The sequence below is a fragment of the Arvicola amphibius genome, chromosome 4 (genome assembly GCF_903992535.2).
Source record: "Arvicola amphibius chromosome 4, mArvAmp1.2, whole genome shotgun sequence".
Lineage (NCBI taxonomy): Eukaryota > Metazoa > Chordata > Mammalia > Rodentia > Cricetidae > Arvicola > Arvicola amphibius.
This window is the reverse complement of record NC_052050.1, coordinates 35,121,064-35,138,446: the sequence shown is the minus strand read 5'-3', so window position 1 is coordinate 35,138,446 and position 17,383 is coordinate 35,121,064. Positions and strand designations below refer to the sequence as shown.

At 39.6% G+C, this 17,383-nt stretch overlaps 1 protein-coding gene across 1 annotated transcript in view; it reads right to left on the bottom strand.

The window, feature by feature from the left end:
- Brip1 (BRCA1 interacting helicase 1) overlaps window positions 1–17,383 on the bottom strand; it is a 121,785-nt gene that overhangs the window by 37,401 nt on the left and 67,001 nt on the right. The window contains exons 14-15 of the mRNA XM_042054873.1: window positions 2,404–2,563; window positions 347–468 (exon numbers count right to left, since the gene is read on the bottom strand). Coding sequence (XP_041910807.1) covers window positions 347–468; window positions 2,404–2,563 — 282 coding nt within the window. The remainder of the gene's footprint in view (window positions 1–346; window positions 469–2,403; window positions 2,564–17,383) is intronic.

Below are 17,383 nucleotides of genomic sequence, written 5' to 3'. Positions count from 1 at the left end.
CCCCAGGGGGACCTGTGAGTATCTTGCTAAGAGCTTTGATGACGCACAAATTGTGGGCCTCAATAGCACGGTTCCTGACTCAGAAGATCCTGATAGAGGCCAGAAGAAACAGCTGTGTGTTCATCAAGTTCACAGGTGATACTGATGCTCCTGATCAGAGGCTTCATTTTCAAATTCACTTTTATTGAACAAAACAATACGCTAAAAATAGAATTTCCTCCTAAAACACTCTCATTCATTCAGATTCCCCAGAGATTTAAATGCCTGATGAATGATTCAGGGAAACCATACAGTCAACTCTACATTAAGCACACAGACGGAGCGCCTCAAGGCTTTTGTGACTTACCTGAAGATCTTTCACATTTGGGAAAGGAATTCCTACTGTTATGACAGCACGGGCATTATCATCTGAGAAATCCAGACCCTCGCTCACTTTGCCGCGACAAACCGCTATGAGAAGGGCTCCATCTTAAGCAATAGGAATTAAACATTTCAAAAAACACACTCAAAATTCTCAGAAATTGCTTATTCTTGTCATAAGTATTTTCAGTAAATTTAAAGCCACCTGGGATTGCTTTATGAGACACAGTTTTTAAATCTCATTATCTTTAACTACATAAGGAAACAAAATTAAATAGAAATGGTAGCAAATCAATTTACAAACCATGTGTTTTTTTGTTTGTTTGTTTGTTTGTTTTTCGAGACAGGGTTTCTCTGTGGCTTTGGAGCCTGTCCTGGAACTAGCTCTTGTAGACCAGGCTGGTCTCGAACTCACAGAGATCCGCCTGCCTCTGCCTCCCGAGAGCTGGAATTAAAGGCGTGCGCCACCACTGCCAGGCCAAACCATGTGTTTTTAAAGATACTTATAGCCAGTTGTGGTGGCGCCCGCCTTTAATCCCAGCACTCGGGACACAGAGGCAGGCGGATCTCTGTGAACTCGTGGCCAGCCAGATCTACAAAACACAAAGAAAGTTCCAGGACAGTCAGGGTTGTTACACTGAGAAACCACAAATAGAAAAACCAAAATAAAATAGAATAAAATAAAGTAAAAAGTTACTTATGCTCAGAAGCAACAGCGAATTAACTGAAGCATTAAATCAAGAAACTAAAATCCAATCATTACCTTTACCAGCATGAATGCAGCCCGCTCTTTGTAGCAATCCTCTGGAATGCTGTTTTTGAAGTTTTTGTTTGTTTCTGGTTTGTTCTGAGACAGTACTCAGTATGTAAGCCATACTGGTCTTGAACTCTCATTCCCCTATCCCTTTGCTCCCCAAGAACTGAGATTCTCCCTCTCTCATACTTGGCTGTAATCTTGTCTTTAAGAATGTATTTACATACTTTGGAGAGATGGCTCAGTGGTTAAGAGCATTGCCTGCTCTTCCAAAGGTCCTGAGTTCAATTCCCAGCAACCACATGGTGGCTTACAACCATTTGTAATGAGGTCTGGTGCCCTCTTCTGGCCTACAGACATACACACAGACAGAATATTGTAAACTAACTAAATAAATAAATATTTTTTAAAAAGAATGTATTTACATTTGTTGTTCTTGCAGAGAACAAATGCTGTTTCTAACCCTCACACGGTACCTCAAGCTGCCTGTAACCACTGTTCCAGAGGATTTGGTGCCCTCTTCTGACCTCCTTGGGCACTATACACACATATAGCCCATATACATCAGATTGTAAAATATATCTTTAAAAATGTATTAACGACTATGTTACAGTACCTTCATTGTTGCACTGCTCCTAAATTACTGTTATGAGCACTCATCAAACTCTCAAATATGGAAACTGAGTCCTCAGTTACTTTCTGTTGTTTGAGGCAGGATCTGAATGCAGGCTGGCCTGCACGTACCACCCTCCTTCCTCAACTTCCTTTGAGTGCTGAGATGTCAGTCAAACACCACACTACTCCTGGTGTCTTAAGAACCTAAGTTTAATTCTGGAGGCAGAGCTAGGTGGATCTCTGAGAGCTTGAGGCCAGCCTGGTCTACAGAGTGAGACCCTGTTTCAAACAACACGAACAAAACAAAGCTAAAACAAACAACAACAAAACCCTTTAAGTTTATGTTATTTGGTAAGCTATAAGCACCAACGACATTACCTGTGTAAAACCTACAGACCTTACTTGGTCAGTGAGGATGATATTTATACCTACCCTGCCTCCCTTCTTGCACAAAATATTTCAGGTAGTAGAAGGTAAAAAGTGGCTTAATATCTGAATATATATGTTCTTTTTATTTAACCTACTTTCTATTTACCTAAGATTATAAAATATAATTTTCCCAAGTATAATTCACTTAAAAAGACAATATAAAATGACATTTTAACAGCACCAAATTCTACATGCTTTACAGTTTAAAAAGCCTTTTCACTGACCATAAAATTATTTCCTATTACCTTTTTCTCCTTTGAACTTGATGGCATCATAGTACACCTGCAGCAATTCATCAAAATCAGTTTTTTCTCCTCTTTGGGGTTCTGCAATGACCGTCTTCACTGACTCCAAACTATGCCATAAGCCAGTGGAAACCCAACGTTCTCTTAACTTCTCTAATAGCTAAAAGGAGATGGAGAAAATTTATTCTGCAGTCTAGCTGAACAAAGACTTTTATTTGTAAATTACAAATACTAGAATAAAAAATCAAATTTTAACCTGTATCGTAATGAACACGCATTCTAATAATGTACTGTTAGATTAAAAATAAGAGACAGTAAAAAGCCCTACCTTAAAACAATCTTAAAAACATGGATGAGAGCAGAATACAATAAAATGTATGCATCAAAGCAAGATGAACACTTGGAAATACATCAACAGCTTGAATATATGTCATTTTAAAAATCTAAACATAGAGTTGGGCATTATTTTCAATATGGTAGAAAATTAAATACAGCAAATGAAAACAAGCAAAAATGAATAAAGAACTAAGTAATTGAAAAGGACAAGGGTCAGTTGTAGAGGCAATACTTCAACATGAATTGTTTTAACCATGTCTGAAGATCGTGAGCTCTTCTGCACTGTGGACTAGTTATTACAATGTACCAACTTCAGTTGGTACCAAGAAACCAACTGAAATTCTCTAACAAACAAAACATCATTTATTTTCTTAAGACAATTTATTGTTCTTAGAAACAAAATTTAAAAGAACATAAACCAAATTTTCTATTACTGCTATTTACTCAATGATTAGGGTTGATTAATAACTTAATTTCCCCATTAACATTATATTATGTTAAGAATCATAGGACTGTCATTAATGTCAGAAAATACTGAAAGTATTTTCTATTTGAAATGCCTCATGAATTGGTTGCTAGAATTTGAATTTTTAATATGCACTGTTTTGAAGTAAAAGTCTTGTGTTAGAAGTTAGACAGTACAAAAACCCTTGACAAATTCACAACAACAGTGTGTAGGGAGGGGTCAAAATGGGTCTTTAATTGGTGGGAAAAGATTGATATTTTTTTTTAAAAAATCAATGAAGCATAGAACAACATTAAATTACTTAAATTTCTCTATGGAATAGCTATGTAGAATTGGATAAAAGGACCATCTCTAGAGTAAAGGAAACCAGATGAAATGTCTTACAAGTTTCCATAATTTCTAATACTTAATGGAATTTAATACAATAATATACCATTTTTCTTGAATTTGAAAACAAATATAATATTTAATCATTGATTTCTTGACTCAGAGATAACAACAATTACCAAACTTCAGGTCATAAATGCTATAAGGTCTTGACCAAACTCACTCTACTCAAGCAATTCGTGTATACATGATGTGCAGTTAGATTAGAAGAGTTCTACTGGGGAAAAAAGCTTAAGAAATAACAAAGCAACTTAGTGAGACTGTGTCTCAAAATAAAAAGTAAGAAAAGAGCTGGGGATAAGGCTCAGAGGTAGCGTTTGCCTGCCGTGTTCCAAGGTTCAATGTCCAACCTCTCATACCACAAAGCGAAACAAGAGATGGTGTTAAAACTTGTCTGAAAAATAAGGCACTGAGCTTACTGATATACCTGAATTTATTGAATCCATGTGATTTTTAAACAAAAATGTCAGCGTATCATAATTATATGACCTAAGATTGTAATTCAGACAGTAGGCGAGAGAAAATAGGAGAACCAGAGCACTCCAAACAGAGATCTCATCTTCCCAGTTTGCGCTAAAACCTTATTGTTAGTGAAAAGTTTATCAGGAGGCAGAGGCTGGCGGATCTCTGTGAGCTGAAGGCCAGCCTGGTCTACAGAGCTAGTTCCAGGACAGGCTCCAAAGCTACAGAGAAACCCAGTCTTGAAAAAACAAAACAAAAACGAAAATGGGAACGTTTATAACTTGAACACGCTCTTTACCTTCTACAGAGATTAATCTTGAGCTGGTGAGATGGCAGAGAGGGTAGAAGTGCTTCCTGTGCAAGCCTGAACTCACTCCCCACAAGCCGAGATGGAAGGAGAGAACTGACTCAGAAGTTGTCCTCTGATCTCCTACATGTACTGTGGAATGTGCGTGCACGTATCACAAACACATATCACATTAAACATACATACAATAACACACACGCATGCATGCACATCACATCACAAACACAGCATGTGCTACATACCATACTCACGCATTACATTACAGTGCAGAGCATAACACACTTATATCACACAGAGAATAATACACCACAACAAAAGATATGCATGTACAACACACAACACACAACACACACAAACACTACATAAAATAAAAAAGAAATCAATGTTGCCTAAGTACTGTGGCACTAACATGTAGACAGAGGTATTAGGGTTCAAAGTGTAAGATCAGCCTGGGCTACAGTAAGAGTTTATCTTAAGAACAAAACAGTACTCAAATTTGCTTTAATTAAACATGAAGAACCCCTTTAAACTCTCAAAACACAACTAAGGAGTTATTACACTATCTTTTGTTTTCCAGGAAAAAAAATGAGGCAAGAAAAAAGAAAAAGACTGTAGAGAGCCAGAAAATGAGGAAATAGTTGTAGACAGAACTTTCTGTCCTATCTGGTCCCGCAGCTGTTCAGTCCCAAAGAAACACACAGAGGCTTATATTAATTATGAATTATTTGGCCTATTAGCTGAGGTTTATTATTAACTAGCTCTTACAACTTAAGTTAACCCATAATTCTTGTCTATGTTTAGCCATGTAGCTCAGTACCATTCCTCAGTGAGGCATGCTCATCTTGCTTCCTGTGTGTCTGGATAGTGACTGATTTCCTATCTTTCCTCTTCCCAGAATTCTCCTAGTCTGGTTGCAAAGCCTATACTTCCTGCCTGGCTACTGGCCAATCAGCGTTTTATTAAACCAATATTAGTGACAAATCTTTACAGTGCACAAGAGCATTATCCTACAGCAAAGAGTATTACCATCTTCCTTATCAGTTCTTTGGACTTAAGGTTATAAACAGGATTAAACTGAAAGACTGGAAAAAGATATTCCTAATAAGTGGTAAGCATTCACACAATCCACACTGAACTAAACGGGCAACTCAAAAACTATCACAGAGACAAAAGAAAGGCATTCTGTAAAGATAATAGGCCAATTTGCCAACAACATGCAACTAGCACACATTTATACAAGCCTACTTAAGAACACCCAAGTATTTCAAGTGAAAATTGGTAGAACACACGACATTGTAATAGTAGGAGATTGAAATACCCAAGCTTCAACAAATCAGTAAGATATTCAGACAGAAGATCAATAAGGAAATAGAAAATCCTAACAATCCCACAATCTCGAAGTCTTAAGAGGCATACATAGAACATCCTACAGAACAGTAGCAGAATGCTAATTCTTCTAAAATGTATTTATCCATTCTGTGTTAGGTCACGAAACAAATCTTCATAAATTTAACAAGAATCAGAAAGATGGCTCAGCAGATAAAGGCTCTGATGACTTGGATTCCATCCCTAGGATCCACATGGCAGAGGGAAAGAACTGGTTCCTCAAAGTTATCCTTGGACCTTCACTCAGCCACACACGAGCACACACACACACACACGAACACACACACACACACACACACACACGAGCATACACACACACGCACACACACACACGCACGCACGCACATACACACACGAGCACACACACACACGCACACACACACACACACAAAATTAACAAGACTGAAAAAGAATCACATCTTTTCCAACCACAACAGAATGACAGAATGAGACTAGAATTCAATAGAAAACTAAGGACTTTAGAAAGATGTAGAAATTAAACAATATACTTCTGACCAGTGACCATGAGTTAAAAGAAGAAATTAAAAAGGAAGTTATGAATTATATTGAAGTCAACAGAAATGAAATACAACATACCAAAAGTAAGGAACACAACAAAAGGGTATTAAGGAAGAAGTGTATATAGGTGAAGCAAATGCTTACATTAAAGAGAAATACAGTTCTGAAATCCCAGGACTGCGTAGTTGAGGTAGGAGGATAGCAAGTTTGATGTCTGCCTAGGCTACAAGTGAGACTGTCCCAACACATTTGAAAAGTGCTCTACTCAGTAGAAGGACACTTACCTAACACGCCCAAAGCTCTATGTTTGATATACTACAGAGCAAAGTTAGTAAAAGAAAACAAAGGTTAGAACAGAAATAAAAGAGAGAAAGATGCTGAGTAACTGAACAAAATGAGAGTTGGTTTATAAAAAGATCACCAATACTGATGAAACTGCTAGGGAAAAAGATACATAAGAAATATTTAAAAGCCACATATGCAAATAAGAATCCAAAAGGATGAATTACAAAACTAAACATGTTGAGTAAAAGAGTAAATAATCGTTCACTTAAAGCTGAAAACAAAGTCCTATTTAAGAAAAAACTATTGGGGCAGCCAGAAGCCACCCAAGTACCCACCCTGAGCAGCAGGTGCCACTAAGATGAGGTGGGAAAGACAGAGAACATGGTGGGGAGACCGGAGAGAACAAGAAGCCGAGTGGCTCAAGCACTGTGGAGAGAGTTGGCGCTGGAGATGCTACAGCAGGGAGGAACAGGCAGATATGAGAAGCGTGAATTGCCACCTGAGGCCATGGTAATATCCAGGCCTGGCTGCTGCCTAGGGCCATGTCTGGGTCTGTGGCCCTACTGCAGCTGGGGTCTGTGTTGATGTCTGAGGCCCTTGTTATCACCAAAGGTCACTCAGATGTCCATAGTCGGGCTGCCAACTGAAGCCATGTTGATATCCAAGCTGGCTCTGCCCTTGCTGGCCACAAAAAAGCTAGTCACTATGATAGCAGTAGCATGGGGCAGGGGGTTCTGAGACCTGGTTTACCTACTCAGGTACTACCCAGGCCCAGATTCAGGGCTTTGAGTTGTCCCACCCCAACATCTACCCCATCTGTGAGCTGCTGGAGGGCCGAAGGGGCCCGACCTGCCGAAACACAGCCGCAGGATCCCCATGACACAAGACAGCAGCAAGATATCTGAGATGCAGGAAGTGTTCAGTACCAGCGGTGTAGCAGAGGCAGAAAGAATGAACATTTGCAAATAAAGCTATTTGGGCAAAAGGATATACTGCACGACACACCTGAGCTTCCAATGTCACCACAATGAATGAATGTGGTGGAGGGCGGGGAAGACCGAGTGGAGGGGAACAAGTATGGCAGCTGGAGGAGCGACAGCTATGACTGGAAGGAGAGAAGGCAGAAAAGGTCACTGCCCAGAGGGTGGGCAAGATGGTTTGCTTTAGTTTGGTTTTTTTTTTGTTGTTGTTGTTTTGGTTTGTTTGTTTTTTAATTTAAATTTTTATTTTCTTTTGGAGGAGAGGTTACAAAGGTGGAGGGCAGATATGGAAAGACTGGGAAATGAGAGAGGTTGGGGTACATGGTGTGAAATTCCCAAAGAATTAATTTAAAAAATTATGTTTAAAAAATAAATAAAAAAACTATCGAATTTTACATGATTGCACTCAGGTGCCATGGCATCCATGCAGAAGTCACATGAGTTGGTCCTCTCCTTACACCATGTGTGTTCCAAGGATTCAGGTGGCCAGGCTTGGCGGCAAGCACCTTTATTTGCTGAGCCATTTCGCTGGCCCCTATAGCCCCATTTTAAATACTGGGGCTGGAGAGATCGCACAGTGGTTAAGACCACTGGCTGCTCTTCTTAGAAAACCCAGGTTCAATTCCCAGGACCCACAAGGTAACTCATAGCCATCTGCAACTCAGTTCCAAGGGATCTGATTCTCTTTTCTGGTCTAATGACACTAGGCATGCATTTCTGTGCGCACGCACATGGGCAAAATATCCATATACATAAAACCAAAAAAAAAAAAAAAAAACTCTCAAAAAAAAAAAAAAGAAACATTTCCAATAAGGAAACTTACCTTCCTTTTCTTTCTTCTTTTATTTTTAAATTTATTTTATGTGCATTGGTGTGAAGGTGTGAGATTCCCTGGAACTGGAGTTACAAACAGTGGCAAGCTGCCACGTGGGTGGTGGGAATTGAACCTGGGTCTTCTAAAAAGAGCGGCCAGTGCTCCTAACTGCCGAGCCATCTCTCTAGCCCCAAAACCTACCTTCTTATTATCACTGAGCATTTAAGCCATTAGCAAATCCAGCCAGAATTAGCTTCCAATGATACCTAGACTTTAAACATTTCTCATCAGCTCTGCTGCTTCCATGTTCCTAAGTCACCAATCACCTGCCACCCTGCTTCACTCGACTTTGTTAAAGTGTTGCCTTGTTCTTCCTAAATGTTCTGAAGTCTCCCTTTTTGCCCAGAGATCCAGGCCATTAAAAACTAAGGCTAGGGATGGGCATGTGGCTCAGTTGGTAGGATGCTTGTCTCACATGCACAAAGCCATGGGTTCTCTCTCCAGCAAAACATAAAACAAACCAGTGGTGTACACGTGTAATACTCAGGAGGGAGAGACACAGAAAGATCTGAAGCTCATCCTTAGCTACACAACAGTTCATAGCCAGCCTGGGATATACGAGACTGCTCCAAACAACACCGAAGCTTAAGTCAACGCCTCCAAAGGCTTCCTATTGCACTTAGACTAACCCAAAGCCTTACTGCACTGTGGTCTTCCCTGGCCCCTTCTCTGACCTCCAGTCCTCTATTCATCCCACACACTGCTTCCCCCAGCTATCAAAACTGTTCTCTTCCTTCCCTCCCTCCTTGACTTTTACTCAACATCACTTTCTCAAACAAAATTTCCTAAATCATCTGTTGGAATTATCTCCAGAATTCTTTTTCCCTTCTCAAACTGTATCAGACCCCTTGAGCCACAGACTAAGTGACTGAACAACAGAAATGGATTTTTCACAGTCCTAAAGAGGGAAAAGGAAGGGTTCTCTTCCTGTCGTGTAGATGGCCTCCTTTACTCCATGTCCTCACATGGCCCTTTGCCTGTACCTATGCAGAGGAGAGCAACGGGCTCTCTAGTGCCTTTTGGTGCAAAGACACTAATGTTATGAGACCAGGTCCCATGCTCAATGTCTTCATATAACCTTAAGTACATCCTTAGAGGTCTGTCCCATCTTCAAATGTAACCAGACTGGGGGTTAGAGCTGCCACATAGGCTTGATAGCACACACACATCAAGTCATAACATTAGCTAACATATCCGTATCTTTTCATACCCAGTTTAACTTCAACTTCTCATCCCTGGAAATGTAAGGAAGGCAATTAACTTGTTTTTTTTTTTTTTTGTTTAGTTCTCTGGTGATTGTCTAATACTAAAATACATCACATGTAGAAAATGCTCAATAAATACAATAAATATGTTAGATGAACTTAATAATCAACAAAGTTCAAAACAATGGGCAGTCAAGGAAGATAAAGAATGGCAAAAACAAAAACTAAAACAAACAAAAATCCCACAACTACAAAACCTGGGGCCAAAGTCTTCTACGAAAGATTATTCAGTGATTAGTAAGATGACAGAGGCGGAGGGGAGAAGTGATGCATTAGAGGACACGAACGCAGGCTGGGGGTTTGCTGGTGAGGTCCATTAGCCTTCCCCTCCCTTCTCTTTACTCCATCCCCCTTTTCCCAGCTTCTTCTCCCCCAGCCCTTGGCTCTCCTTCTCCTTTTTGTTTTTGCTAAACAAACACTTAGGTCTACAGCTTTTCTGCTCTCACTGCAGGTGACCCTCAAAGGGCATGTGTGCACAGCTCAATTGCTTCCCTCTTGTCCGGAGTGACTGGATGCACAACTCAGTTGCTACGGTCTCTTCAATATCACAGCTAGGTACCTAGCAAGCAAACAACTTAAAGGAAAGTACTTGGACACAGACCTGCCTCTGCTTTTCAGGCTTACTACATGAGAAAAAACACAAGTATTTCTAAGCTATTTTTATAGCTCATAAAAAGTAAATACTAGTCATATTCAGAGACTAGCTGACACAGTGATAGAGATGATTTAGTTTACCAATTGCTGTTCACATTACTTGGATTCATTAGCCTGAGAGGCGGGATTTTGAAAAAGTCACATCTCACAAATTAAAAGAATACTTCGGAATGCCTGTGTCTCATCTGGATATTGTCATTTCACTTTTCCAAGCTTCTTAAAACCAGTATGTCACCAGGGAGGCAATAAGTCAGAATCCTGCATCTGTCCGATGTCCGTAGCTTTTACAGACCAGATGTTCAGTACATTAATAACGCACTAACCCAGAGTCTCTTTTTGAAACTTTAGAAAGTGCAAATTGCATTAAGACCTCTCTGCCCTCATTACTGGTATTGTTACAATCCTAGCCCTTTGGAAAATGGTTTTTGGCATGTGTTTCTCTTCATAATTTTGCCATTTACTCACTTTAATAGCCAGTACTCGAGTCCTAATGTATTTAATAGTCCTGCCTAAATAGACTATCTCCTATAATCCTATTCACATAATTTGCTTCGTAGGTTAAAATATAATCATATTTTTCCATCTGAGGATGATTCTTTGCTATTCATTTCATGAGGTATTAATATTTGAGAAATATATTCTTTCATCCAGGTGATATATATATATATATATATATATATATATATATATATATATAAGCGGTAGGTTAGAAATAAGAGTATTTTTAAATACTTATAAAAATGAAAAATTAGTAGTTTTTCTAAATAACATGTTCAGTTAACGTAAGATGAGCATAGCCCTAATGTTCAGTATTCAAATATAAACTATAAAAAGATCTAAAACAACAATTTCTACTTAAGTGGTTACATTTGACTTAGTACTCTGACTTCAACACCTCAGGGTTAAATCTCGATGAAGACTTGCACATTCAAGAAGTACACTTGGAGAAAAGATCTGGGTAGATACCACCCTGAAGTGAATACAAGGTTCACTGCAGTTTTTGGCAACCTGAACAGAAACAAGAGATCCTGACATTCTCTGAAAAGAGTATTCTTCTTACTAATGGGTTAAAAGCCCGAGGAGTCTGAAGGAGTCGGAGCTGCACTGCTGAGAACAGCCGATTCTATTCACAGATACACAGGAAAGCACAACAGTTACAACGTGAACCTAAAAACCAAACAGTACTTAGACGTAATTCACATAGTTCAAGGGACAATCTAGTTAATTAAAATCTCTTCAGCAGAAACTAGGAACTTATAGTTATTTATGCATGGAAGAAATTTCTTTGAAAAATGGATTCTGAACTTTTGTTGACTTACCAACACTGATGAACAGGAGATTCATTAATGCATGGATTGAGCATATAATTTAAAATGTATATATTTGACCATTCTTGTTATTTTAAGAAGTTGGATGAAATCTGGATGTATAAATTTATTCACACAAAAATCAACTGTGTGTTTGATTCTGTGAGATTAAGTACAATCCCCTCCCAAATCAACTGTATTTCTAAACTCCTGTAAGAAGACAAGAACTAACGTTAACTAGAATATGATGGCAGAGCTACATTGTGAGAACCAACACAGACTATGGGCTGAGAAAAACAATCGAGCAAGAAGCAAATACTGCAATGTTTCCTACGTTACCACTGTCAGATACCGTTAGGCTGAATCTGCTGCAAACCTAAACTACGCAAGCTGTAGGGACAATACGTGGGAAAAGCTTCATTTACAATGTAGAAGATTGTAACAAAAACACTGAAAACATGTGACAGAAAACAGTTGAGGAAGCATCAAAGCATCACACCAACAAAGAGACTCACAGACCACAAAACGCATCAGCAAGAGAAAAAAACAAAGTCTCTACAAAATAACCAGAACAAATCAGAAAATGACAGCAGCTGGTCCTATTCTACTGTGAGGGTAGAACGTACATGTCACCCAAAGGCTCAGAGGCTGAAGGCCTGGTAGGCAGCATGTAAGGTGGCATGGCTTTTCTAGAAGAAGTAGGTCACTCCTTTATAACCTTGAAGAGCATGCTGGGTCCCTGAGACCTTATTTTCCTTGTGCCTGGTTTCTAGATGCTATAAGCTGAGTTTTCTACCAAGTGCTTCTACCATGAGGCCTTGCCGCAGGCCTAAGAGCAATCTGGCAGAGTGACCACAGACTAAAACCTCTGAAAGCATGAGCTTTTCCCTCTGTAAAATACTTCCTCTCGGGGATGGAGGGGTGGCTCAGAGGTTAAGAGCATTGCCTGCTCTTCCAAAGGTCCTGAGTTCAATTCCCAGCAACCACATGGTGGCTCACAACCATCTGTAATGGGGTCTGGTGCCCTCTTCTGGCCTGCAGGCATACACACAGACAGAATATTGTATACATAATAAATAAACAAAGAAATAAACAAACAAATAAATAAATAAAATTTAAAAAATACTTCCTCTCAGGTATTTCATCACAATGATAGAAAGCTAACACAAGTACCAATAATTACCATGAATACAGTGAATCCAACTATACAGTAAAAAGTCATAGAGAATGAATACATAAAATACATAACCTAGGGCTCAGTATGATGGTGCATGCCTTTAATCCAACATTCAGAAGGAAGAGACAGGCAGCTCTCTGTGGGTTCAAAGTCCTGGGTTTGTTTGTTTGTTTGTTTTTTTTTAAAGAAGCTAAAAAAAAAAACCCTAACTATATGCTCCATAAAAGAGAATTACCTCCCCTTAAAGGACATATAAAAATAAGGAAGACATGCAAAAAGATCCCCTCCTTCCAAGGCTCAGGGATCATTGCAGAAGAGGGGGCAGAAAGAATGCAAGCACCAGATACAGTGGATGAATACAGGGAAACAGTATCCTCTAGACACACAGGGCAGCTTTACATATGAACTGAAGTTGTTTGTCTTTGGTAAGAACATAAACCTATATATAGAAAACTCTAACACCACTAACAAAACAAAAACCCTAAAAAGTAAGTTAAAAAAATTAAAGTTGAGCCGGGCGGTGGTGGCGCACGCCTTTAATCCCAGCACTCGGGAGGCAGAGGCAGGCGGATCTCTGTGAGTTCGAGACCAGCCTGGTCTACAAGAGCTAGTTCCAGGACAGGCTCCAAAGCTACAGAGAAACCCTGTCTCGAAAAACCAAAAAAAAAAAAAAAAAAAAAAAAAAAAAAAAAAAAAAAAATTAAAGTTGTAGGATATAAAATCAACATGCAGAAATCTGTAGTATGGGCTGAAAGGGATGTAGAGGCAGAGTTTGCCTGCCTAACATGTGCAAAGTACTGGGTTCTATTCTAACACAATGAAAAGAAAAACATCCGCGGTGTTTCCATATGCTAACAATGATCTATAAAAATGGAAGGAAGGAAACAATAAAGAAACTTTTTACTGACCGGAGAGACAATTTATAGATTTGGAAAGAAAAAACTACACCCACTAAGGGCTTAATAATCAAAATATATTCTCAATACAACAAAATAAAAGTAGAAAGAGGGAAGAAGGGGGAAGGAAAGGAAACGAGAGGGGAACATTTAAAATGAGGGGAATAAAAAAGAATTTGAGAAAGAAAGGGAAAAAGAGGAGAAAAGAAATCAAGCAAACAATTGGAGGCCACCAAAAGAGACCCAGATGGAATATACAACCTTCAGAGAAGGAAACTGGGGAGATGGGAGATGAGGGTCATGGGATCAAGGTGAGGGACCTAGGTCCCAGTTCCTGCTTCAGAGTCCTGGCCGACAGTCTGGGTCTCTAGCAGGCTCAGAACTCAGACTGGGGACTGGGCGGGCATACAACTAGGACTTCCGGTCAGTAGTCAGTAGGTGGGATGTATCAGTGAGGTTCCCAGCAGCCTGGGTGAGAAGTGCCAGGAACAAAGGATCAATCTTCAAAGCCCCGAGGCCACCCCTTAACCAAACTATTTTAATTATTTATCAAAATGTGGTTTGTGTTCACCAGCTATTTTCCAGAGACCACAGGAAAGAACACAAGTATGCCAATGTCTGTGGTTAGGTAGCAGATTAAGTTGAACAACTACTACGCCTAACCTCTAATTGCACAACCACCTCACCACAACCCTAAAGAGTTCTTCTACTTAACATAGAAGCGGTGTTCTACCTACAGAAATGTCAAACACCTAAATAATAATAATAAAACTTGGGTGTAGAAATTTAGTTTGTCTTTCAGATTAGCTTAAAAATGGCAAACATCAAACTAGTAGCATTGTAAATGTCTCAACATAAAAACTTAATGCTAATAGTTGGGTGGTGGTGGCCTTAATTCCAGTCACTCGGAAGGCGGAGGGAGAGGCAGGCGGATCTCTGTGTGATCTCTGAGTACGAAGCCAGCCTGGTCTACAGAACTAGTTCCAGGACAGCCTCCAAAGTTACAGAGAAACCCTGTCTCAAAAACAAAAACAAAACCAAAAAAAACCCAAAAATCTTTAATACTAAATAGTAACACATATAAAAACTCTTAATAGAGACTGAACAGAAAAACTTCATTTTATTCTTTAGTTAACATTCAATGGTGAACGAGATGTTCCTCAAGGAAAATGGGTCACACAACTTAGTTATAAAATATAAAGGAAGTCTGCAACAGAGAGAAAAGATCCAAGCTTCTTCTGGCATGAGACGACGCCTTTTCAAAGTTATTCGATGGAATCTTGCCATCTATTCAGCCCATATGCACGATCGCTCAAGTGACTTCTAAGGCAGGGCGCTAACAAGTTAAACAACAGAGTCAAAATCGAATTGATCTTAGGGGAAGCATGGCATTCTTCACAAAACTTGTAATTTTTTAGTAATTTCAGCAGGCTCTAAAAGCAACATGGGAGAGGCTCAGAATAAATCCTTGAACCTTAACCCTTACACAAGTAATCAAGTTTAAATTACAGGAACAAGGATTTGCCATTGAAAGGCCTACTTCCAAAGCTTTAGAGGTCTTTCTGTGTTTCTTTTATGAGAATCTGCAATCTCCTTTCCAGTAGTCTCCTTTTCACACAGGCTAAGCTAAACTGTAACTGTAAGAAACTTTCTCTGGGCTAGAGACACGGCTGTGCAGGTAAAGACACTTGTCACATGGGCCTGGTGAGCTGAGTCTTATCTCCAGGACTCATGGAGGGGTGGAAGGGGAGAAAAGATTCCACAGAGTTATCCCTTGACCTCCACATGCATACTGTGGCACATGTACTCATGCATACATTACATTTCATGCATATGTGTATGCACATAAACAAGCAAATAATAAGTAATTCATAAAATTTAAAGCATTTCCATGACTTTGCTGATAATGTCTCCTTAGTCTAGAAAGGTATCCAATCTACTCCCCAAGATGCCTGCAAGATGCTTAGGTTCATAAAGCATAACTTTGAGTAAGTCTGTGAGGGTATTTACAGAGTCATAACTGAAGTAGAAGACTCACCCTAAATATGGGTCATACCATCTGGGTGCCCAGATGGATAGCAAGAAGGAGGAAGCCAGCTATGACAATGCTAACATTTCCTCTTTGCTCCCTGAAAATAGCTTTCCTCTGTTGTGACCTCTTCTGTTTCTATACTCCAAAACAATGCAGATGGCAACTATAGACTGAATCCTCTGAAACCACGAGCACAAATAAATCTTCCCTCCTCTTAAATAGTTTCCCTTAGGTATAGGTCATGATGATGAAAAACTGACTAACATGTCCCCAATTCCACAAGTAGAAACCCTCTGATTCTTCCTGACTATGCCAGGTGCCGCATAGACATAGGGATCTATTATATAACACAACAAAACTCTTTCATACAAACGTGTAACCAATAATTATTTCCTCAAACAATTAAAAAGAAAGACCTAAAATCAGATTTTCAGAAAGTATTATAAATGTAGTATAAACACAGTTCTCAATATAGTTTGGTATCTTAAAGAAATCTAATTAAAATATTAAAAGTTCTTTCTTAGAAAAGAATAAACATTAGTATATAGAATTAAGACATACTGCGCAGAGAATTTTATGGCTTGTAGTTATAAAAATGTTTATGATTTCAAATGCTGTAAGAAAGACTTGGGGCTAATGCTGTGGGACAATAGTCTTGTACCCTGTCACCTGTATTGTTTTAAATAAAACACTTTTTGGCCAGTAGTCAGGCAGGAAGTATAGGCAGGGTGACCAGGCAGGAAGTAGAGAACAGGAGAATTCTGGGAAGAGGGAAGGTTCAGTCTGCAGAGGAAGTCAGGCACAGAGGAAGCAAGATGTGACTGCCTCACTGAAAAAAGGTACTATGCCATGTGGCTAACACAGACAAGAATTATGGGCTCATATAAGTTATAAGAGTTAATAAGAAGCCTGAGCCAATAAGTTTATGATTAATGTAGACCTCTGTGTGTTTTGTTTGGGCTGAATGGCTGCAGGACAGGGCGTGACAGAAACCTCTGTCAACAGGCTGACCTGACAGCAGAGGCCTGAAATCTCAGCACTGTGGTTAGAGCAGGTGGATTAAGAGACAAGCCTGTAGGAGCTACATGGGGAGTCTGAAGTACCCTGGACCACAAATCAAGATTCCGCCAAACAAACCAAATCCAAGAGAGACTTGGAATAAAGATGAGTTAGTATCTGCCCATTCACATTTTACTTTCGGTAAGCATTTCTGGAGTTATCCACTCCACTCACCTTTGTCTTCTAACCATACCCTTAAGTACCATTTCATTCTTATCACTCTCATGAGCATAGTAACAAATCTTTACCCCAACTCTTTTCTAAACTGAAAGATGAAGCCTTGTGATAGGAAGAAGTGCCATACAACAGCCCCTAAGATCCTACCACCCCTGCAGCAGGCTACAGATAAATTTTGTCAAAGTCCTGAGGCCTCCTGGAAGCAACTCCCCAGTCAACCCTCTTCCAAGACCACAGCCCCAGTGGACTCCTGATACGTGGTCTTTTAATACGCAAAGCAGAAAACAGCCATCCATCATGCTGGGGTTAAAGGTGTGCCCACCATGCCCGGCTACTTTTTGATTCTTAATGTAGATTTGAGTTGCTCTGTAAAGCCACCAGATCCAGGGTCTCACATGTGCTATAGACACC